We start from the raw sequence: 25,212 nt of genomic DNA on the forward strand, positions 1-25,212 counted from the left end.
TGCAGGAAGCTTGACATAGGGATAGTGATCCAGCGGCGGTCATGGTGTTAATCAACTTCTTAAAAGCTTTATATTTTAGAAGGTGGGAGACCTGGATGCTTAATTCTTTGTATATAGATGCCTTATGATACGAAATTTTCATCAGTCATATGTCCACTGTCCTTGACTTCATTTTCATGGTTCAGTGACTAATCTGTAATGTTAATTTCTCTCTTATTAAGAGTAATAGGATAACTATATTTAGTATGTGTGTACCTTGCGAGGTCCTCATGTCTGTCAGACAGTCTTCACTTGACCTCGACCTTAAACTCATCATAGATACCAGGACTAAATTTTTCATATACCCCAGATGGGCTTTTCGTCTACAAAAGACTCATCTTTGACGCTCGAATCCAAAAATTTATAAAAGCCAAATAAAGTACGAATGATGAGCATTAAGGACCAAAATTCCTAAAAAGTTTTGCCAAATCCAGCTAAGGTAATCTATGCCTGAGGTAGAAAAGCCTTAGTATTTCAAAAATTCAAAATTTTGTGAACAGTTAATTTATACATATAACCATATCAATGATAATTCATGTCAGCAGAAGGATTGTAAGGTGTACATGTCCAACATGAAGTTGTCGTCTGACCTTGACCTCATTTTCATGGTTCATTGGTTACAGTTCAGATTATGTGTTTTCGTCTGTTTTTCTTATACTTGTTCCAGACCATATGAGTATTTGGACTACGCGCACGGTCCGGACTGTATACGTATACCCGTACGGTCCGACCATACGCGTACGGTCGGACCATATGAGTATACGCATACGGTCCAGCTGGCAATACATGTTATTGAATCAAATGGGTTAAATTTTAACAAACATTTATCGAAATCTTTATTTTTAGTTTTACAAATTGTTATTATTACAATTAGATGGATAAAATGAAAAAGCGAACATTCGAAATTAAATAGGTGTTGAACTGTACATCTAAAACCTATTTGTGTACTCTCGCACTAGGTGACACTTGCTACCACAAGTAACGTGATATTTTTTTGACATTTACATGTTTGCAGTTCATGCATGTTCCTAAGCTTTGCATTTTTTTTTGTAATATTCTAAAACAATTGTCCTCCCACATTATGCTTACTTCCGATATCATCAATTTCAGTGAGCATAATTCGATACAGAAAAAATGTAACATCGACATGCTAATTATAAGAGATTAACCGATTCAATTAGCTTGCTTTTTTTAAGTAATTAAAATCTAAAGTATATATTTCAATTATAATTGAACTTTTTATATAAATTTTAGAGTTAAGTTGTGTTGATCTGTTATATGCATTTGTATCTAATAAACTTGATTATTAAACTTCTTAATATTAGTCAGACCGTATGAGTATTTTGAAAAAGTACGCATACGGTCCAGATACTCATACGGTCTGGAACATACTGTATGCACTAGGTCTCCTAAATTTGGTGTATTAAATGATTGTAAGGTGTAAATGTGTAACTGCCAGGTGTCATCTGACCTTGACCCCATTTTCATGGTTAAGTAGCTAGAGTTCAGATTTTATGTTTTGTTCTGTTTCTTATATTGTATGCAATAGGTCTAGACCGTCTTCTATATTTGGTGTATTGAATGATTGTCAAGTGTAAATCTGTAACTGGCAGGTGTCATCTGACCTTGACATCATTTTCATCTTTCATAGTTTAGTTTTTATGGACGTCAAGTTAGTTACTTTTTCCTTACTTATTCCATTTTTAATATCCTTCCACCTTTTTAATTGTTTATATTCTTATCTCTGGTGATAGTTCTAAATTTGTTGTGGTATTGACCGTTTTATGACCTATTTATAGGTGTTTGTGCTCAACCGCTCCTGTTACTTTATGTTCAATATTTATTTGCTCCTTATTTCATTTTTATATGTTCTACCTTTTAACTGCTTTATATTCATGTTTGAAGATGGTTTGTGGTTTGAAGGGGTGAAATCATTGTTTAGTTTTTGAGTTTTGGGGTGGGTTTTTTTAATATATGCAATAGGTCAAATTGTCAATTATATTTGGTGTATGGAAAGATTGTTAGGTGTACATGTCTAACTGGCAAGTGTCATCTGATCTTGACCTTATTTTCAATGCTCAGAGTTGAGTTTTTGTGTTTTGGTCTGTTATAAGCAATAGATCAACTATATTTGTTGTATGGAAGGATTGTAAGCTGTATGCGTCTGTCTGGCAGGTAACTCTTACCCTGACCTTATTTTTATGGTTCAATTTGGCCAATGTAAGGTTTTGATGTTTAAGTTTGTTTCTTAGATACTATAAGCAATGCTTGTTTTTGGTCATTTTTGGGCCCCTTCCTAAATCGTTGTGACCATCATCCCAACCTTCCTTTTGTGGTATTGAACCTCCTTAAAAAAATTCAGAGATCCATTCACTTAAACTGAAGATGACAATTATATCAAAGCATTATATGAACCCAAAAAATTGTTTGCGGTCGTACTAAACGTCTAAAAACTCAACAATTTGAAAAGATTTTGTCAAAACGTTATAAAGTTATTTGTACAACGCTTTAAGTACCACTTTTGGTTATTGAAAGGTCTACAACTCAACAACAATTATAGCTAAAACTGTGAAAAACATACTTGACAATCATTTACTCATCCTGCTCCATGTGTGGCACCCGTTGTGTTGCTCATGTTAGTACCAACTCTGTAACAAGTCTTAATATGTAGGTCACAATGGTTAAAAGGGGACAGGATTGTAGTTAGGACATTAGAAATATATCTGCTATCATCTGTGAAACAGATATTTCAAAACAGTCAACCAACTTGTGATGGAGTCTGTAAAATTAAGGATGCTTTCCAATCATGACTTTTGTATCCTTTCCTGGCTTTAATAACAAGTAAACACGGTGTTAAAGATCTTTCATATGTTTATTCAGTTAATTTCATAACTGTGACATCTTTTGAATCAATAAATGTGTAAACAAATTATCATAAATAAAATATCATTTATACAAGCTATTATTATCTCCATATTGTTTTACAATTTAAAGACATTTGGTGCATTTCCTGTCTTTTGAATTTTAGACAAAGTATTCATTTATCATAATAAAGCATTCAACTTTTCTTATTTCATATACAAAAAAAAAACAAAGTTTATACATTTAAGTAAACAGGAATTTACTGTAAAAACAAGTTTAAATCATTTTTAAATTCTTTTAGAAAAACAGATCTGGAAAACAAAAATTTACCAAACACAAAAATACCTTACATTTCTTTATATGGGGTGGGAAAATTCAGGACTACAAAATTGCTGACTGTTCCTTTATAAAAAACAGAAAACCTTGGGATCTTGCAAAGGAGTATGTGCTGAAGACATCTTTTTTTTATTCTAAAACCACAGGTTTATTCAGACAATAATCAAAATATTTCTGCCTCTAATGAATTTATTCTATCCTTTTTATTTAAGTCCAATGGATTTGCTTCTGTGAATCTAATCTGCATCAAATGTAACTTTTTGTAAAGGTTATACAAACTATCACTACACGTTTTTTAATTTTTTTATTCTAGTTAATGTAGAATGCAATGTTTGCTTTCTGATTTAGCTCTGACTTCCAGTTATTGAACAAAGGATGACATCACTCTCGCTGACTATATGAACCAGGAGAGCTTAAAATAAACCCCATCACATTACAAATAAATCATGACAATAAAACACATTAAAATTGAAAACAAAATGCTTGGTTTATTTATACAAAATATCTTACATATATCAATATAATTAATGAGTATGTATGAACAAAACAACTCTATAATAGAAACAAATTATCCAGAAAGTTTTAATAGATCTAATCTATTTCGTTTAGGATGAAGGTATGCTTTATATTTTTTTTTAAAAAGACAGAAAAAAATCACAATTCAAAGCACTCCATTTACACAGCACTAGCACAGCTACATACATTTTACACTTATTCGCTTTTAATTGTGTGTAATTAAGATTTTTGACATGCAAATATTTCAAGTCATATAAAAGATTACTTCTAGGAACTTCAAAGAATTGTGTTTAAAGCTTTGTTACAGAAACAAATCAAGATTTGTAATGGTTATTCCAAAAAAATAATTCTCAGGAGGATTGCTGGGTTTTTTAAGCATGTCTATGAGAAATCCAATAACAATTACAAGTGCAATGACACATACAAGGCAAGACTCTGCTCATTAAACAAAAGTCATGACAAAAATAACATAAAATTCTTTCATACTAAGGATTCATAAATATTCCTAGGGTCCTTATTGTCTTGATTTCATGGGTATCGGTGAAGCACGAAAGTAACTGATCAACACAATTTGTTAAAACAATGAAATCTGGTATCTCAATCCAAGAACATTGGTATCCTTGAAAATAAAAGAATCGACAGTGCATATACTAGTGATAATTTATATTTACTATCTTAATAAATCAATGCAAACATAAGCTGGAATCCATTACTGAGTAAAATACTATGATTTTTTTACGTTTAAGCAGCATCATGAATGAAAACCAGTAAAAATTACCAATGAGAAATATATGAAATCCAGATAAAGATAAAATGCAATATAATGGACAAAAGAATTTCAACATAACTGGCCCTAGTAAGAATGACAACCAACTTCTTAGTTTTATTTTTAAAAGTGAAGTATGTTGTTTTAAAGAAGCAGTTACACTTTTCAATATACAATTATTCAATTTTTACAGCATAATCTAATTCTGAAATAGATACAATTCATGGTTCTATGAAAAAATCACATCAAAAATTTCTTTTTGGTATACTCATCGAAATATTGAACAGGAACAACCTTTAAACAGAATAAATTTGTAGATGTACTGATATAAGGGAGATAATCTCTCATCTTTTGGTTGAGTACAAGGCTGTTGCCTGTATCAAAAATAATATTTGACATTTAAATATGTTGTCTACTATAGAACAAAATCACCCCAAAAAAATAAAATGAATGCAAATATTCTCAACAAGGTTGGAAAGAATGCTTTATTTTCCTGTCTTAATTTGAAAAAAAATAAATTGTCCATTTGTTTCATATGGAGCTTTGTTTCTCAACAATTCAAAATAACATAAACCTTTGCAATAATTCTCAAACTGAGACAAGAATCTGAAATTGGCTGAATGACTGGTATTCTCTATTTTTTTTATTTTTTTAAATAAATCTCAATGAATATAGATTAAAGATATCCACTGTGAATGGAAAAAAAAATTGTTACAATCAAATATAAATAAAACTTGGTGTTAAATCATGTGAAAATGAAACTTAAGTGTCATCCATGTAAAATTTTCCATTCAAGCAAGTCAATGGACATATCATATGTAGTTAAGAAAGTAGACATCACAAGAATCGTTGTAATTTACTTTGTAACTGAATAGCTAAGTTGATGAAAAGTCATATCGTTGACAGACAGACAGTTAATTGCAATAGCAGAAACAGACCTTGTTTGGCTCGGTGAGCAAACTACATAATCATAAATACATGTATCATATTCTCTGGTAAAATAACAAAGTAACTAAATTAACAAAATCTTTCAGCACTATTTGTACATCATTTACATATTACTGGTTTACAGCAAAAATTGTCTGAATCCTCTCAAGTTGCATTAAAAGTAGACTTGAACAAAGTTTTCGCAATCATCACCACATCTCTAACTTCTCTCATCACACAGCACTTGTAAGTAAGAACATTAGTTAGAAACAACCTCAATGTCACATTAAAGACTGAAAGACCATCTAGAATTAGTAAAGTCAAATAAAGGTTCCCAATTTACAGTAGATATATAAGTAATGTCTTGCATCTACGATACAATCATTTGTAAATTATGTAATCCATGCAACACAGCCATACGGTCACAGAAGGCATTATTAATTGTAGATACCAATATTTGAAGACAACTTTTTTCTTTCTGAGTAACATATTTTTCCAAAAGTGTATCCTATGGTTATATATTATTTTAGTGGGTACTAGTTTTGGTGGATGGCAGAAAAAAGGTTTTTTTTTTGTATATTTGATTCTGCAAATATTCCATACAAGCCTACAGTATTCTTTAACACTTAAATCATAGACGTCCTTCACCTACAAAAACTAATACCAAACAAAATAATAGTCCTTTCTTTTTTAGAGTACTAATATCAGTTGTACAAATTAATTTGGTCCTCATCGAAAATTTTGGTTATCAAATGTTACATTTCTTACATGATACAAGAAACTACTTTATTTTACTTCACTGTGACATAAATTTAGCTGAAATATAAGCATTAAATTTGACAAATAAGTGGCACCAAAACCTGTTTAGTGGCATCCAGATATGTGTATTTTGCATACTAACAGGTGGTGTGGAATTTATGGTTTATTTAATCTAAAACTTTCAGCACCTTTCCAATTCCAATCGTTTTACCTGAAAAAACAACAAAACAAACATTAAAATCTTAATACAATTATTCACAAAATAACAACATTATTGAATGGATTATTGCACTTCAAGTAGTCTTTAAAGGTAAATAATGCGGAACAAAGCAAATTTAAAGTGTCACTGGTGAAACAGGTACTGCTACCTCTACAAGGGCACCTGAGTTCAACCCTTAAACATTCTTAAGATGAAGACATTGACGACCCATTGATGGCCTTCGGCTGTTGTCTGCTCTATGGTCTGGTTGTTGTCGCTTTGACACATTCCCCCATTTCCTTTCTCAATTGTGTTAAGATGAAGCTTTACAAAACTACTGTACCATAGAGCCCACGAGTAAATATCTTTTTTGTGGTTTTAACCTTGAGATTTGTATTTACAGTAAATGTCCAAACAATCCCTTGTAAATCTTATTTATAAACAGTGGAAACTTTATTTTGTTCATGCAATTATATCATTGTTTAAATGAGGAGGTAATTTTTTTTAAACACACCCTAATAAAGGGCTGCCCCCAAATAAATAATAAAAATGCACAAAAAAATTGGCACTATTAAGGCTACCTCAAATTTAACTAAGTTTGTTTTCTTAATTTTTTATCCATACATTAAATTTTGTGAAAGTGTTAGTTATTGTCCCAAAATTGGAAAAATCCCCCCTTTTTTAAGCATAAAAATTCATAACATGGAAATGTAAAATCTGAAATTTATAAAAATTGAAAGGGAGCTTACATTAATAGATATAAACAATTCACCAAAGTTTCATGGATATTGGTGAAAGCCTTTTTGAGTAATTGTCCAAAGTGTTAAAAATCCCCCTTTATTTATGAATAAAGCCCCATAAATCCAAAACTTACAATCTGAAATTAAAAAAAAAACGAAAGGGAGCTTACATCAATAGATATCAACAATTCACCAAAGTTTCATGGACATTGGTGAAAGCCTTTTTTGAGTTATTGTCCGAAGTGTTGAAAACCCCCCCTTTTTTATGAATAAAGCCCCATAAATCCAAAACTTAAAATCTGAAATTTATAAAAATTGAAAGGGAGCTTACATCAATAGATATAAACAATTCACCAAAGTTTCATGGACATTGGTGAAAGCCTTTTTGAGTAATTGTCCAAAGTATTAAAAATCCCCCTTTATTTATGAATAAAGCCCCATAAATCCAAAACTTAAAATCTGAAATTAAAAAAAAAGGAAAGGGAGCTTAAGTCAATAGATATAAAACAATTCACCAAAGTTTCATGGACATTGGTGAAAGCCTTTTCGAGTTATTGTCCAAAGTGTTGAAAATTCCCCCTTTTTTTATGAATACAGCCCCATAAATCCAAAACTTAAAATCTGAAATAAAAAAAAAAACGAAAGGGAGCTTAAGTCATTAGATATAAACAATTCACTTAAGTTTCATGGAATTTGGTGAAGGTGTTTTTGAGTTATTGTCCGAAGTGTGGACGACGGACGGACAGACAGACGGACAGACAGACGGACGGACAACAGTATACCATAATATGTCCCGTTCCGGGCGTATAAAAATGGCTTTTTCAACAACTTCTCCATATATTGGAACATCAAATCAGAATTATCACATAGCGACTGTTTTTTAAGAGGGGAGGAATATTTTTTCTAGATGAACTTACCCTCATCTCGAAGTGTAAATCGTCCCATTTGTGGGAAGTCTTTGAAAGTTTCTAGACAGATTAAACCTCCATTCACTTCCATTCTTGCTATAGCTAACTGATCCTGTCTAACAAATCGGGGTTTTATTTGAGTTTTTTCTCCAGTTTTTTTGTCTATTATACACAATAATGCCTTGATCGTTACTTCCTCTGAAGATGTATGTAAATGTAAAACTGCACTGTATCCCGCACAAATAATAGATTTGTGTTCTAAAATAACAATCTGGAACACAAAAGTATATATTATCAGTTCATACTTATAAAACAAAATTATCAGGAATATATTTGATTTGAAAATAAAAAGTATCATGATGCAAAAATTAAACTTCTGATATCAGAATTTATTTTGTGAACATATACAACTTACATACTTTTTAGACAAGAAACTTATCAAGCATAAAGTTTGAAATGAGCTGAAATATATTATATATTTTTCAGATATTACTTTAAAGCAAAACAAAATCAAGTTTGAAGATACATTCATTATAATGTGTATATGAAACAAGCATTCTGAGAGCATTACAAATGTTACATGGCAATATATAGTCACATAACGGTTAAAAGTTCATTGACCTGGATCAAAATGCTAAGTTGATCTAAAATTTGTCCTAGTGTAAAATATTAAACAAACATCACATCAATATCTTCAAACATGATGGAAAAAAGGTGGAAAACTGATTTGATATTTGAGTGATTTTTCTCCAAGTCCAAGGACCATAACTCTGTCATAAGGGGACTAATTAAAACAATCATCCTGACACTTAAAAATCTCTCTTAATTTAATTATATATTATTCCTTACCTGAGCATCAAACAATTTTCCTGTATGACATAAATTTTCAGGCGAACACAACACAAAACCACCAGTTATATCCTATTAAAATATACAAGATAAACATATAGATAAAATTCATCTATTATAACAAGTTAAAATGTGATAACCTAGATCTTCTTGAAATCATGGAATGGATCATATCATTTTAATTTATAGTGAAGTTACTCCAGATCCTTGATTATGGCGGATGTCTGTTGTTAGTTTTGATAAATGAACCAATAGTTAACATATAATCTAAACCCAGTTGGTTTTATCTATGCAATATATTTGAATCATGCCTGTTGTGGCAGTTTCTTTGGATGAATGTACTTTCTTTTTTTCATGAAATTATGAAACAGCAAAACAACACCAGTTTACAAAAGTGACTAGACAGGGTCAATACAATTCACAACATAAACTTTACTTACAGCACTTCTAAAAAAGCATGCAAAACAAATCATTGATTAACTTGCTTGCTATATTTGTTTGGATGTTTGTAAACAACAGGTGGAAAGTCTATTTCAGTCTGTTTACTTTTTACTGGAATTTGATTGGACAATAAACATTAAATTCATTTCATGTCAATTCTAACTGACTTATTGTTCAATCAAATCCCAGTATATATGGAGAGAAAAAAAACAGATTGAAACTCTGCCTACCTATTGTTTGCAAACAACCAAGCAAACATAGCAAGCAAGTTGATCAATGTTTTGTTTTGCATGCTTTTCTAGAAGAACTGTAATATAAGTGTTAATTTGTATTGTGACAAAATATTTCTTTTGGTTTTACTTTTTCACAAAAATATATATTATTTAATATTATCAAATTAAATGATTTAATATTTACATCAATAGATTACAATGTTCAATACAGTTGTAGACCATGTAGATAATAAGGTTATCCTAATATCTATTATTTTATTCTTCTAATATGACTGAAATATTTTAATTCATGTGACAAGTAAACTTTTTGTAACATCTTACAGCCAAGAAATAATTAATTTTGGCATTATATGCATTCCCTTCCTTTCATTATCATAACCAAACAAGTGAAACTGCGAGCTACTGCTCACTGATGATACCCCCGCCGCAAGTGGATAATATTAATAGTGTAAAAATATGCAAGTGTTCGGTAAACAGGAAGTTGTCGAGTAAAGAATCTGAAAACGCATCACAAGGTATAGCTGACTTATATAAATCCTGAAACCAAATTTCAGAAATCCTTGTATTGTAGTTCATGAGAAAAATGTGACGAAAATTTTCAACTTGGCTATCATGTGTAAAATAATACAAGTGTTCGGTAAACAGGAAGTTGTCAAGTGATCAATCTGAAAACGCATCACACAGTATAGCTGACTTAGATAAACCCAGAAACCAAATTTCAGAAATCCTTGAATTGTAGTTCGTGAGAAAAATGTGACGAAAATTTTCAACTTGGCTATCATGTGTAAAATCATACAAGTGTTCGGTAAACAGGAAGTTGTCAAGTGATCAATCTGAAAACGCATCACACAGTATAGCTGACTTAGATAAACCCTGAAACCAAATTTCAGAAATCCTTGTATTGTAGTTCCTGAGAAAAATGTGACGAAAGTTTCATGGGACAGACTGACTGACGGACAGACAGAGGTAAAACAGTATACCCCCCCTTTTTTAAAGCGGGGGTATAAAGGGGGGGGGGGGTATAATAAAGGGAAGCTATATATTATTAACAGCAGTATGTATTTCTGCATGGGTATTTTATCTCTTCCTACAATCTCAGAAATGAAATATGTTCAATCCCTGTTGTTATCTTACCTCTTCCTCTACTCCAGAAACTTTGATTTTGAGATTTTCCCCAGGGTTTGCAAAGTCTGTTTCAATATCATCAGACCACATCTGCATTACTTTTACATTTTGCTGAAATTCAATTTGAACATATATAGTTAGTCTTAATCAAAATAAGCTGCCAATAGAATGGGTAATCATTCATTTTCATTACTGACTAATTAAGCCAAGTTGTAGGATTTTGACTATTTTTGTAATTAGGATATGTCTTTTTATTATATACAACATTTTCAATATTGAAATTTGTAGGATAGTGAATTCTTGGTTATGTTGAGCAATGGGTAGGCTTTCTAGTTTCTACATTGGTAAATACAAAAATTCTATAGTGTTTACACTCAAATAGTTCAAATCACTTTTCAGTTTATGGTTAATTAACTTTTCCAATTCCATCGTATTCTTATTATTCACTTACTGATTAAAGAAACCTTCATGCCATACCTAGATAGGAACATAACTTCTTACTTAGACATGTTAGATATGCAAGACGATTCTCATTACAGAATAACATATTACCTCATTAGACATGATTACAGAATAACATATTACCTTATTAGGCATTATTACAGAATAACATATTACCTCATTAGACATGATTACAGAATAACATATTACCTTATTAGGCATTATTACAGAATAACATATTACCTCATTAGACATGATTACAGAATAACATATTACCTCATTAGACATGATTACAGAATAACATATTACCTTATTAGGCATTATTACAGAATAACATATTACCTTATTAGGCATGATTACAGAATAACATATTACCTTATTAGGCATTATTACAGAATAACATATTACCTTATTAGGCATTATTACAGAATAACATATTACCTTATTAGACATGATTACAGAATAACATATTACCTTATTAGGCATTATTACAGAATAACATATTACCTTATTAGGCATTATTACAGAATAACATATTACCTTATTAGGCATTATTACAGAATAACATATTACTTATTAGGCATTATTACAGAATAACATATTACCTTATTAGGCATTATAGTTAGTGTTTGGTTCTTGGCGATTGTACCCGTTTCTAATTTTCCAAGTAAAATGGTTCCCATGTCCTGAAAAACAATCAATACAAATCAAATTCTTATAAATGCAAAAAGTTAAACTTTAGAAAATTATAATGATAAATTTAAATGCAACTTGATTCTCATTCATCACTTATAATTCTCACATTTATAAACAAGCTAAACAACATAAATTTTCAACTTAATAATTTATTTTGTTTAAACAAATTGGCAATATAATAAGAAGTTCATATCAACTAAGTTGGGTTCTTTCATCACTCATGACATCATGGAAGATAACTGAATGTTGTCATTAACAATATGACAGATGTCAAAAGGAGCTAAGAACCATATACCCTTTAACCTCACCAAAGTACATCACAGTCTTAGGTAAGATTTAACGAACCAAATAACTGTATAAACAATATCAACCTCACAGCATGAAACACTGGTATTTTATTGAATGATTATTTTTGAAGAAAATGAACTTTTAAACAAAAATGTGTTTAAAGTACACTGATGCCCCACTCGCACTATCATTTTCCATGTTCAATGGACCGTAAAATTGGATAAAAAATATAATTAGGCATTAAAATTAGAAAGATAATATCAAAGGGAACATGTGTACTAAGTTTCAAGTTGCTTGGACTTCAACTTCATCAAAAACTACCTTGACCAAAAACTTTAACCTGAAGCGGGATAGACGGATGGACGAACGAACAAACAGACGAACGGACGCAGACCAGAAAACATAATGCCACTCTACTATCGTAGGTGGGGCATAAAAAGCAAATATATGAAAAACATACCTTATATCTGTCAACTATAGGCATCCTTACTGGTTTATCAATATCTTCACTGCTACTCGATAGATTCAACTGGTCAATATATTCTATAAATGCTGGACCCCTACAATAAGACCATAGCAGATTTAAAGGAGGGCTGGGAAGACACATGTCACAGAATAAAGACAAAACTAAACTTATTTGGACATACACGTCACCATTTTTTAAGAGAAGGAATTGCTGACATATGCCTCTAGACATATAACCAGATGCTCCGCAGGGCGTAGCTTTATACGACCACAGAGGTTGAACCCTGAACGGTTGGGGCAAGTATGGACACAACATTCAAGCTGGATTCAGCTCTAAATTTGGATTGTGATTAAATAGTTGACACAGCATAGGTTTCTGACACAGAATGAATGTGTTCTAATGAACTTAAAATTTTTGTTTTCTCTTAGAGCAATTCACTATGCTGTTGAATATTAATCCTCTCAAAAAAATGTTTTCTAAAGAAATTTTCTATTTATTTATGAAATTTCAAATGAGAAAAATTGAACCCATTTTTTTTAATCACATCCCCCTTTCCCTTATTCCAAAACTAATCTCAATTAAAATTTCTAATGGAGTCTAATGCAACAATAACTACTCATTTAAATACATCATAAAATATTAAGATGTAAAAAAACTGCTTGTCATCACTGAATGGTAAAGATTATTTTAATTTATCAGTTGGTAGTAAAAAGTGAATATACATTGTATATTATATATAACAAAGATTTAAGTTGATTCTGGACAAAGAAAGATAACTCCAATTAAAAAAAAATCTTGCTATTGCACAATATTGTGCTATTAGATATTTCTTGCTTACTATTCTGGACAAAGAAAGATAACTCTAATTTAAAAAACAAATTGCTATTTCACAATATTGTGCAATTAGATATTTCTTGCCATTGTGCAATACTGTGCAATTGAAAAGACTTGCTATTGCACAATACTTAATATAATAATTTTAGATCCTGATTTGGACCAACTTGAAAACTGGGCCCATAATCAAAAATCTAAGTACATGTTTGGATTCAGCATATCAAAGAACCCCAAGATTTCAATTTTTGTTAAAATCAAACTAAGTTTAATTTTGGACCCTTTGGATTTTAATGTAGACCAATATGAAAACAGGACCAAAAATGAAGAATCTACATACACAGTTAGATTTGGCATATCAAAGAACCCCATTTATTCAATTTTTGATGAAATCCAACAAAGTTTAATTTTGGACACTGATTTGGACCAACTTGAAAACTGGGCCAATAATCAAGAATCTAAGTACATTTTTAGATTCAGCATATCAAAGAAACCAACCGATTCATTTTTTGTCAAAATCAAACTAAGTTTAATTTTGGACCCTTTGGACCTTAATGTAGACCAATTTGAAAACGGGACCAAAAGTTAAGAATCTACATACACAGTTAGATTCGGCATATCAAAGAACCCCAATTATTCAATTTTGATGAAATCAAACAAAGTTATATTTTGGACCCTTTGGGCCCCTTATTCCTAAACTGTTGGGACCTAAACTCCCAAAATCAATACCAACCTTCCTTTTGTGGTCATAAACATTGTGTTTAAATTTCATTGATTTCTATTTACTTAAACTAACGTTATTGTGTGAAAACCAAGAATAATGCTTATTTGGGCCCTTTTTGGCCCCTAATTCCTAAACTGTTGAAACTAAAACTCCCAAAATCAATCCCAACCTTTCTTTTGTGGTCATAAACCTGGTGTCAAAATTTCATAGATTTCTTTTAACTTAAACTAAAGTTATAGTGCGAAAACCAAGAAAATGCTTATTTGGGCCCTTTTTGGCCCCTTATTCCTAAAAAGTTGGGACCAAAACTCCCAAAATCAATACCAACCTTTCTTTTGTGGTCATAAACCTTGTGTTAAAATTTCATAGATTTCTATTCCATTTTACTAAAGTTAGAGTGCGAAAACTAAAAGTATTCGGATGACGACGCCAACGTGATAGCAATATACGACGAAATTTTTTTCAAATTTTGCGGTCGTATAAAAACTATGTGTATGTAAATAAACTCATCATAGATACTATGCTTAAAATTTAGCATGCTAGACAATGTGGGTTTCAGTTTCAAGTTTTATATTTGATGATCCAATTAAATTACCTTATAGAGTACAAATCAAAAGATAATGAAAAGCTGTCTATGTAAATGAGATTCTGCCAGTCAAGTAACAAGCTAGTATTTACAACTGATAAAGTTTTATTTCAAAGGTTCAAAATTGAAAAAAGAGAAACTAAATGAGAGAAGCTAACAATATGCAGAATTTGGGGGAAAACACATCAAACAATTATCCCCCCCCCCCCCCCCCCCCCCCCGGAAAAAAAATATGCTCTGATTGATAGCTTGATTTGACTTCTATTAGTTCCTCTTAATTTACTAAGTACCGGAATGTAGGTAATCTGTTAAAAAAATATAAACTCTGAAGTCAAATGTAAAATGAAAATATAACAATGTACATGTGTTCTACAAAAAAAGTTTCTTCCCAAAATCAAATGACTTTTAAGTAATCAAGCAACTTTTCTCAGTGTCACTTACCTGTACCATGGACACATACTTTCATCTGGTATATCCCTAAGGAATGCTCCTGTCATACCAGACACTGGCATAAAATGTATATCTGTCTTTGGGTTAAATCCAACCTTCCGTAAATAAGGTATCAATTTCTCTTTACACTCATTATATCTAAAATAACGATATCTTAGTAACAAACTATGAAAATATGTATAATCAAATACATTCAATAGTAATTTTAGTCAACAAATCAATACATGAAAGAACCAATACATTTTTGGTTTTTTAAAATAAATCAAGAATTTTTAGAAAAGAGAGAGCAAATCAAAAGAAAAAGAAATTATATTTGTGAAGCCTTGAATTGAATCTTATTTCTTCATAAACCAAAACACTACAACAGGTACTCCAACAGTACTAAATGAACAATACACCTTCTTTACGAGTCTGTGCTTTCGTTAGATGTTTTCAGCTTTGGATCAATCTGATAATTGAAATATTTTCAACTGATTTTTAAAGTTTGTTCTTATGTTGTACTGATAAGCCACTGTACAAGGTTAGGTGGAAGGTTTGGGGCTAGCAAACTAGTTAACACAGCCACATTGTCATTTTTTTTCCAATAATTTGTTTTGTTGTAAAATACACCATTTGTTTCAAATCTTTTATTTTAAGCCTTTTATAGCTGACTATGCAGTATGGGTTTTTCTTATTTTGAAGGCTGTACAGGTGCATATAATTGCTGACATCCGCTTTATTTGAACTTTAGTGGATGGTTGTCTCATTGGCAATCATATCATATCTCCGTATTCTTATATAAAGTGGTTTGGAACTCATATATGTATACATATAAATAACATTGTTTACCTTTCCTCTGCCCACAAGACCGTTGGGTCATCCATTTTATTTATCACAACTATCAAAAATTTTACTCCAGCTGTTTTTACCAACATGGCATGTTCTCTTGTTTGTCCCCCTTTCTCGAATCCTGTCTCAAATTCACCTCTTCTTGCTGATATTACCTAAAATTATAGAATTTCTAAATGCATATTTCATGAACATTTTTTTACATGATCTTTGAAGCAAGGATGCCAAGCATTGTTTTTAGTTCTTAACAAAAATCAATGAAGGAAACAACATTTGTCAAGGTGAAGCAACACTCACTGTCACATAGAAAATTTTTTTGCGGTTGTAAAAAAGGAACAGCCAATGATTGTTGTATCAAATAAAGAAGCTATAAATATGCTGTATTTTCTAGCAGATGTGGTCAAAAAGATTCATTTACACAGATATCATTACAAATGAATACTTGTATCTTGAGTAATGATATTTTAACAAATTTAATCTTTCAAAAGTTTAATATAAAGAAGCAGAACATACCAATACTGCTAAGTCTGCTTGAGAAGCTCCACCAATCATGTTAGGAACAAAACATTTATGGCCGGGAGCATCTAGTATAGTAAAATGTTTTTTCTCTGTCTCAAAGTATGCCCTGCCTACTTCAACTGTTTTTCCTTTCTCTCTCTCTTCTGAATTTGTGTCTAAAGCCCACGACAGATACCTGTAAAGATTAAAATAAATCATACATATGTATTCAATCTGTATTTAGACATAAAGGTAACTTTACATAGAATGATTTTTATAACTCATCTGACAACTGTTCAATAATCACCATTTTTTTAATAATTACACTTTATTAACAAAGATATATGGATCAAAAACCTAGGTGTGCTCATAATAGGAACTTGCACCTTTATTTTGTTCATCTCAACACACAAAACGCCTGCTTTGAAAATATTCTCTTACAGCTAATACATTAATGCTAGCAAGACAAATCTTTGTTTGGCTTGCTTGCTTTGCTTGTATCAATGTTTGCTCAAGCATGGCAATTAAGATAGGCGGGGCTTCAGCTTGTATACGTCATACTAAAATTTTATTGGACAGACACTAAATTTTAAACATCACATGATGACAAATATAAAGCGCAATCGTAGAAATGGAAGCCAAAAAAATGTATTTGTTTTTAATTTCTCGAAGATATGCATTTTCATCATCCAACTGAAAAGACTGTCGTCAAGTACTTTTAGAAGAGCAAAATAACTATTCGAACACACCTACTCTGATTTAGTGATTCATTACATAGGTATTTCAATTGACCCATATATTTCATCTTTTAGTTCTGTGATTTTTTTATGTTATAAAGTCAACCTGTAGTTTTGCTATATAAAAAGATAGAATCTGAAGCGAGATGATGTATCAAATGTTCTTCCTTTGTGCGGTTTTTTAGACAAATTATTCATCTCAAACTCACCCTAACATAAGAAGGTTCGCTCGATTTTCTCTTTTTGATACAATTGTTTTCAATTTTTCATTTTTTTTTTCTTAAGTCACGTAATTGGAGGACAGACACGGAAATAAGTAAACTTATAGATTGATATGTTATCCGTCTGTATTAATTTAAAAAAAAAAAAGGGAAGAATTTTCTTCACCCAACTTGATAGATAACCATGTCGTCGACTTGATATCTAACTGTTCTACTTAACTATGTAATAGATAAATTAAAAACTTATGCAAATGGTTGTTTTTTTTTACAATAAAACACTCGTATTTGAAAAGAAAATTGTTATTTTATTTGTTTCTATTCACTTTTAAAAAATTTCTTATTAAAGTAAATATAACAGAAAACACTTATCGCCTTCTCTATAAACAAAGAATAATCAGTTTGAAGCTCTACAAGCAAAAAATAATCCAAAGTGCGCAGTATTCAATAACAATAGACATAACAAATAAAATAATTAAGTCATCCCCCCTAATTAATTTATCCCTTTTATTAGAAATTCAAGTGCACCTTCTTTATTAGGGTGTTTTAGAAATGAATATTTTGTGTTGAAAACGTACAAAGAAAGAATATTTGATACATCATCTCGCTTCAGGTTCTATCATTTTTATATAGCAAAACTACAGGTTGAATTTATAACATAAAAAAATCACAGTACTAAAAGATGAAATATATGGGTCAATTGAAATACCTATGTAATGAATCACTAAATCAGAGTAGGTGTGTTCGAATAGTTATTTTGCTTTTCTAAAAGTACTTGACGACAGTCTTTTCAGTTGGATGATGAAAATGCATATCTTCGAGAAAAAACAAATACATTTTTTTTTGGCTTCCATTTCTACGATTGCGCTTTATATTTGTCATCCTGTGATGTTTAAAACTTAGTGTCCTTAACTTCAATAACTGTCCAATAAAATTTTAGTATGACGTATACAAGCTGAAGCCCCGCCTATCTTAATTGCCATGCTTGAGCAAACATTGATACAAGCAAAGCAAGCAAGCCAAACAAAGATTTGTCTTGCTAGCATTAATGTATTAGCTGTAACATATAAAGTATTTTTGACATTAAGAATTTTGTGATGTAAATAATAAATCAACATGATTGTGTAAATTTAAGCTCTAACAAATAAAAATTATTTCAATAATAATATTTTAAACAAAAGAACTTTAATCAACTTGTTTCAAATTGATAATTTATAGTACTGATACTAAGGTTCCAAATAAAATTCATATATAATTTAGTCTAGTGTTACCTGAAATATAAAGCTTTATACAAGTGACTACCCCAGAAAACTATCAGCAATATTGCAGGCAAAACATAATTTATAATCATACCATATTTTTGTAGACACATGTTGTTCATATCAAAATTTCAGTGTTTATTTTAGCAACAACTGAATGTCATGTTTTATGAGAATCTATCATTAATAGTAATTTTTTGTACAAACCATGTTTCTCTGTTTTTCTCCTTTGCTTCCCTTTCATATTTTTCCAGAGTTCTTTTATCAACCATTCCAGTCAAATACCTATAAATATTTATTTGATATATATATACATTTTAGTAAAAACTTCTGAGATTAATTAACTGTTTCAACTGTTAAATGATTTCTTGTTCATATACTGAAATAAAATAAAATATGAGGCAGATGCGTATCTCATTCAAAGGATGAACAATTCATAAAATTATATAAGAATTGTAAAACTGTGTACCTATTTAAGTATGAGTGTTTAATGTTTGTGGTCACTGGTAGATATAGACCACATAGATATCTAGACCAATTAACTTGTGTGGCTTAACAGAAGGCAATTTATACAAATACAACATGCACACAAGTTTCCCCAGTAAAAAGACAACACTCTGTTACCAAAGTTAAACTTGATAATAAAATTTAAGAAAATTGTCATAGATTATTGAATATATATACAATTTATTTCAGGGTTAATTTGACACTCAAAGTACTTTTTTTTTACTTAACAAATTTTGTGAATTGTACTGTGGTATCAAGATTATCAAACTTACATCAAATGACCTCCAATAGTTGATTTTCCAGCATCTGAAAAAATTAGAGAAAAACATTATAACTGATTTAAAAGAACAGCTTATTTCCAAAAAATTGGCATGTTTGTTTCAGTTTAAATATTAATACAACTGGCTATTCTGTTGAAATGGACATGGGAGGATAGGAATTGATTTTTATTCATTTTCACCATTGTATTATTTATTTGTTTTTTGTGTTTGAACGCCTTTTTTAAGCACCACTTTTGAGCTATTTTGTGGCGGCCAGTTTTATTGGTGGAGGAAGCTGGAGTGCCAGGTAAAAACCACTGACCTCAATAGGAAAACTTACAATCCTAGTCAATTAAGATTTGAGTCAAGTGCAACCGCATGAGCAGGGTTCCAACTCACAACCTCAGTGTTGACTGGCTAGTGATTCCAGTAGTAACTACTTAAGACCACTTGGCCACTGAGTCCCCTCTCCACTTTGTAATGTTATATGGTACATTCATTAATTGGACATACAACCATAATTTACCAACAACCAGTATCTTCTTGGGGAGTAGAAATTTTAAGTACCTATATACACACATCCACATCCATATAAATGGAATGGCTATGACAAAATGAAAATCTTCCAAATTTCAAACATTTGCTATTTATATATATCATGTATATATAGTTTTTATAAATAACTCAATTTAAGCAAACATATGAAAATTGTACAGATATCTTTTTATATCTATAATTCATGGTTGTGATACATGTTAGAACATTCATGTTTTGCTCATCATTGGAGACTTGAGTTTGTTGATATCCCTGTTTTTTGTTGTGTGATTGATGGACATCTCATTCAAAATCATTTAACTCCCTTTTCTACCAATCACTCAAACTTTATATCACTGTACAAATTTGAAGACAGAAGTTTCCCTCTTAAATTTATGTCTTCAATGATCCTGAATATCTTCTGAGTAGTATCTTTAAACCCAATGTCTAATACAGCCTTTCTCTAACATTTAGTTTAACCAATACAAAGCCTATACAGCGAACGTTCATCAGGGTCACAATTACAATCTTAATAAGATAAACTTGTCATTTTTTACATTTAAGTCTTATGTTGGTTAGGACAAGAGAGCTACCAATACCTAGAACATAATAACCTGTAGTCTGGCTTGTTCCTAGACATACTGACCTACATGACCAATGAAGACCACATTAACGTGATCTTTCTTTTCACCAGATTCATGTTCTTGAATGATTTTCTTGGGTTTGACAACAGAAGTTGTCCCCCCTTCATCTTCTTCGTCAGATTCTTCCTCCTCAGATAATTCTTCTATCCCTTCATCATCTTCACCCCCTCCATCATCAGTCGTTTCAATTTTTTTCTCTTCTGGAATTTCAGCTTTTTCCGGCTGTGCTTCTGTTTCACCTTCCCAATTTGCAGCCACTGTGAAATACAAGATTTTATATTGATACAGAATTGTTCTTAGTTTTACTATAATGCAACTGGGCAAAGCTTATATTTTGGACATAAAAGATACACATTTTTTAGTAATCATTTTCCATTTAGTTCAATAAGAAAAGATATACAACTTGTTCATATATTTACTGGCAATACCAGTTCAAAATATCTGTTCTGTTCAATTTGTCTTCCTTTCTAGCTTCAATATCTATTATTTTTTTAATATATATTGTTTAAAATATTGGAGGATAGTATACATTTTCAGCTTCCCAACAAATGTACATCATGTACATTGAAATTAACTAACTGGCTTAGATCAAGCATATAATGTGTATATCCAGCCTTTGTGAAGCTTTAATCTAATTAAAGCTACATAATTATATTTACCTTCATTATTTGTATTCATTGCTTCCTCTTCTTTCTCTGTTGGGTTTGGTGTTGATTCAACAGCTAGTAAATATAAATGTATTATACTTATTAAGAAGTAAGCAGATCATACATTGAAGATGCCAATAAGAACAAAAGTTCAAAAACACCAGCTGTCTTTCAATATCTTTACACAACTTGTAAATGTAATTAAAATTCTGAATCAGCTGATTCAAGTTATTCAACAACATGCAAAGCCAAAAGGTGTGTTCTTTAAACTGATGTTGCAAAAGTTATGTTCTTTTATCTTCTGTTGCACAATACAAAAAAGTAATAGCAAAACTTAACAGTTAATGTTATTTAAGCAGACCAGACTAAAGGCATACAAAATTGGAGCTCACCAATTAAAGCAATGGCAAGTGTATGATTTTAAGAGAAACCCTTAATTAATATCATTAGAGGTTTTTAAGAACTTTGAAAAAGGTAGTACAAATGTGAACTTCAGTGTGTAAATATTACAAAGTGCACGTTATACCAAAATTGCCCAAAACATCAGTCAGATAAAGAAATGCCAAAGGTAATACGAAGAACATCAATAGACCATTTTGAGTTAGTGACTAAGTTACCATAGACTACCTTGAATAATTCATACTAGTACATGTACATTGTCAGCACCCCCTTCTAATCACAAAAAAATCAGATAAAAAAAAAATTTTGTAATTGAAACTCTGGTACATGTAATTTCAAATCGTATTTGAACATTTGCAGTATTTAAATTTTTCATGCAAAAACCTGTTTTCTGTTCATAATCAAATAGATGCTGAAAATGATTAAAATGATTCACGACATTGAAAACTGGAAAAGACAGCCACCACAAAGAACCCTTTCAATGATTGATTCTGCCTACACAAAATTATTGTGATACATTGTACTGGTAAAGCAATGATTTACATATTTTTTTAATCAATGACATGAAATCAACACAATTGGTCAATCTTGTCTGTGTACTAATATTAATGCTTACATCTAGATATACAATGTATGATTATTGGAATTCTATTGAGATCATTTTGATTGTTTATAATAAGACAAATAACAATGACTGAAATGTTTGATAGTGTCTAGACTACACAAAATGCTGATACCCAACTTATAACTAGTCAAAGCATTGTTAATTATTTCTTAATGTCTTTGTAACTAAATTCAGGTTTGATTTGATTTTCTGTGTTTTAATTCCAACTTTAAGATCTGCTTTTGGACTTTTTCTTGGCTGTCAGTTTCTACTGGTGGAGGAAGTCAGAGTGCAAGTACTGAAGTAAAAAACACTGACCTTTGATGGGAAAACTGAAAGCCATAGTCAATTATTAAAGATGGGAGTATAGTGCAACCGCATTAGCAGGTTCAAAACTCACAACCTCATTGTTGATTGGCTAGTGATTACAGTAGTAACTACTAAGACCACTCAGTCACTGAGCCCCCCACCCCTTGTAATTCAGAAAGACATTTGCCTGATGCATATAAATACAAGAATATGAGTCAAATTAGTAAATATGAAATAATTGGTTATTACAAAAAAGAATGCCTGAATGGATAAGAAAAACCGAATAAGCACTCTTTCAGGTATATTCCAATTGTCTCGTCTGAATACCTTCTGAAATTCTAGTAAAATTCTAATCATGAGATAGTCCAGACAGTTAGGAAACTGATCATCTAACAGCCATTCCACTGATAATTGGTCAGACAACTTGTTGAAGGAACAGACACAGTTCAGCTATGTCTTTTGAGTTTGGATATATTATAAAAAAAATTTGGGCAGAGTGTCTAACTTGATTTATATTAAGAAAGATTGTCAAATTAATCAACATACTGTCATATTTCAGCAATTCAAGAAGAAAAAAACATATGGCGTCATTTATAGAAAAATTTTGAAACGACCAAACTGGGTCAGGAAAAGTTACCTTGATTATTCTTGTTTCCAAATGACGGTACAAATGTGTTTGCGTATGGGTTTTTCCCTGGTACAAAAGCAGCTGCATTCGCATTCAACTTCAAGCTGGAGGCAGGTTTTGACACCCCGGAGGTGGAGTCGTCTTGGTCTTCTTGGTCCCAAGAATCTGGGGCATTTATACCGCCGTTTTCGGAAGCCATTCTGGTTTACCTATATGTAAGGTTAATAAATGATTTAAAAAAAGAATAGTTTCACAATAGGTGAACAATCAGATTTCAACACCGCGTGTAAATATGACGTCACGGAAGTGCTTGTTATGAGAGTCTGAATCAAGAAAACGTTTCGAAAAGTAAAAACAAACCAACATCGGAAATCTTCCGAAAATAATTTATGTTACAGCTTTTATTTTTATATATAAAATTTAGTGTCCTTAACCTCAAAGATCCTCAAACATAACGTCCAATAAAATTTAAGTATGATGTATACAAGCTGAAGCCCCGCCAATCTTAATTGCCATGCTTGAGCAAACATTGATACAAGCAAAGCAAGCAAGCCAAACAAAGATTTGTCTTGCTAGCATTAATGTAAAAGCTGTAAAAAAGGATTAAGGTTGGGATTGATATCATTATTGATTACAGGGGTTGGGATCCTTTCAGTTTAGGAAGTATATATATCATAACGTAATCAGAGATCAATATTTTAATGAGATTGAGTAGGCAAGACGTTCTTGAGATATTTTTTCTGCATGCGTTACAGCCGATTTCAATCAGAGTGTGTAGCTTAATGTAATATCTTTGGTTAGCTTGTTATCTTGCTTGCTAGCTGAACCGTGAAGTCATTGTTAGGTAAGGTAACAGGTTAAGTAGCATAGTCCTATAGACAGATAGGTTGGTTTTCTGTCGGACTAGTCTACTCTTAAAAGAGAGTAGTTTACCTAACCTAACAATAGCAAGCACGCTAACCCAAAATATTACCTTTGCCTACAAACGCATTCGGCTGTAACACATTTCGATATTCTTGGTTTGTTATTGATATATATATATATATATTTCTCACGACAAAACTGTAACATTTTCATATCATTTATCCATCATGTCTATCATCGGTTCTTAAAAAAATATTTTATTGATTTAATTGATCCGTATAACAAGCGATAATGAATGCTATTTTGTGTTTGGTTATCAGTCAAAACGAGATTCACCGGCGTGGATAAGAATGTCACACGGTGGCAACAATACACCGGAATGCCCTTCATGAATATTTATTGATGAAAGTGATCTATAACAAGCGATAAGGAATGCTATTTTGTGTTCGGTTTTCAGTCAAAAACGGGTCACTGGCGTAGATAGAAACGTCACACGGTTGCAACAATACACCGGAATGCCCTCCATCACGGTCATCCGACGTAAAAACCCAATCACTTTTTCACTTCATTAATGTTTGAACCAATATAGCACAACCGACTATAGTCGCCGAGGTATCATGGCGAACTACCAAAACCATATTCGCAACAAAAGTGAACCCGACATTTTTAAAATAAAAAAAAATAAGCCCTATTTTCAACAAAAGTGAACCCGACAGAGTAAGCCCTATTCTCAACAAATTAAAGTGAACCCGACAAAATAAGCTTTATTATCTACAAAAGTGAACCCGACAGAATAAGCTTTATTCTCAACAAAACGGTGAACCCGACAGAATAAGTTTTATTCTCAACAAAAGTGACCCCGACAGAATAAGCTTTATTCTCAACAAAACGGTGAACCCGACAGAATAAGCTTTATTCTCAACAAAAGTGAACCCGACAGAATAAGCCTAATTCTCAACAAAAGTGAACCCGACAGAATAAGCCCTATTAAGAAAAGTGAACCAGACAGAAAAAGCCACACTACCTCGGTCGTGTTTGCGTTACCAATTACGAAGATAATTTAGCATATGAATTGATTTGAAAGCTGCCAAGCA

General features: G+C 31.3%; 1 protein-coding gene across 1 annotated transcript; it reads right to left on the reverse strand.

Moving 5' to 3' along the window:
* Positions 1 to 5,994: 5,994 nt before the first annotated feature.
* Positions 5,995 to 23,584, reverse strand: LOC134726510 (eukaryotic peptide chain release factor GTP-binding subunit ERF3A-like). The gene is made up of 14 exons (XM_063590916.1): positions 23,264 to 23,584; positions 21,327 to 21,389; positions 20,670 to 20,924; positions 19,502 to 19,535; positions 18,930 to 19,007; positions 16,524 to 16,704; positions 16,011 to 16,165; positions 15,174 to 15,320; positions 12,586 to 12,685; positions 11,747 to 11,827; positions 10,710 to 10,811; positions 8,902 to 8,973; positions 8,062 to 8,323; positions 5,995 to 6,416 (listed from the first exon to the last, which is right to left on the reverse strand). Exons 1-14 carry the CDS (start codon positions 23,451 to 23,453, stop codon positions 6,373 to 6,375), a joined length of 1,764 nt encoding a protein of 587 aa, XP_063446986.1. The 5' UTR covers positions 23,454 to 23,584; the 3' UTR covers positions 5,995 to 6,372.
* Positions 23,585 to 25,212: the final 1,628 nt, after the last annotated feature.

This window comes from Mytilus trossulus, chromosome 7 (assembly GCF_036588685.1).
Source record: "Mytilus trossulus isolate FHL-02 chromosome 7, PNRI_Mtr1.1.1.hap1, whole genome shotgun sequence".
NCBI lineage: Eukaryota > Metazoa > Mollusca > Bivalvia > Mytilida > Mytilidae > Mytilus > Mytilus trossulus.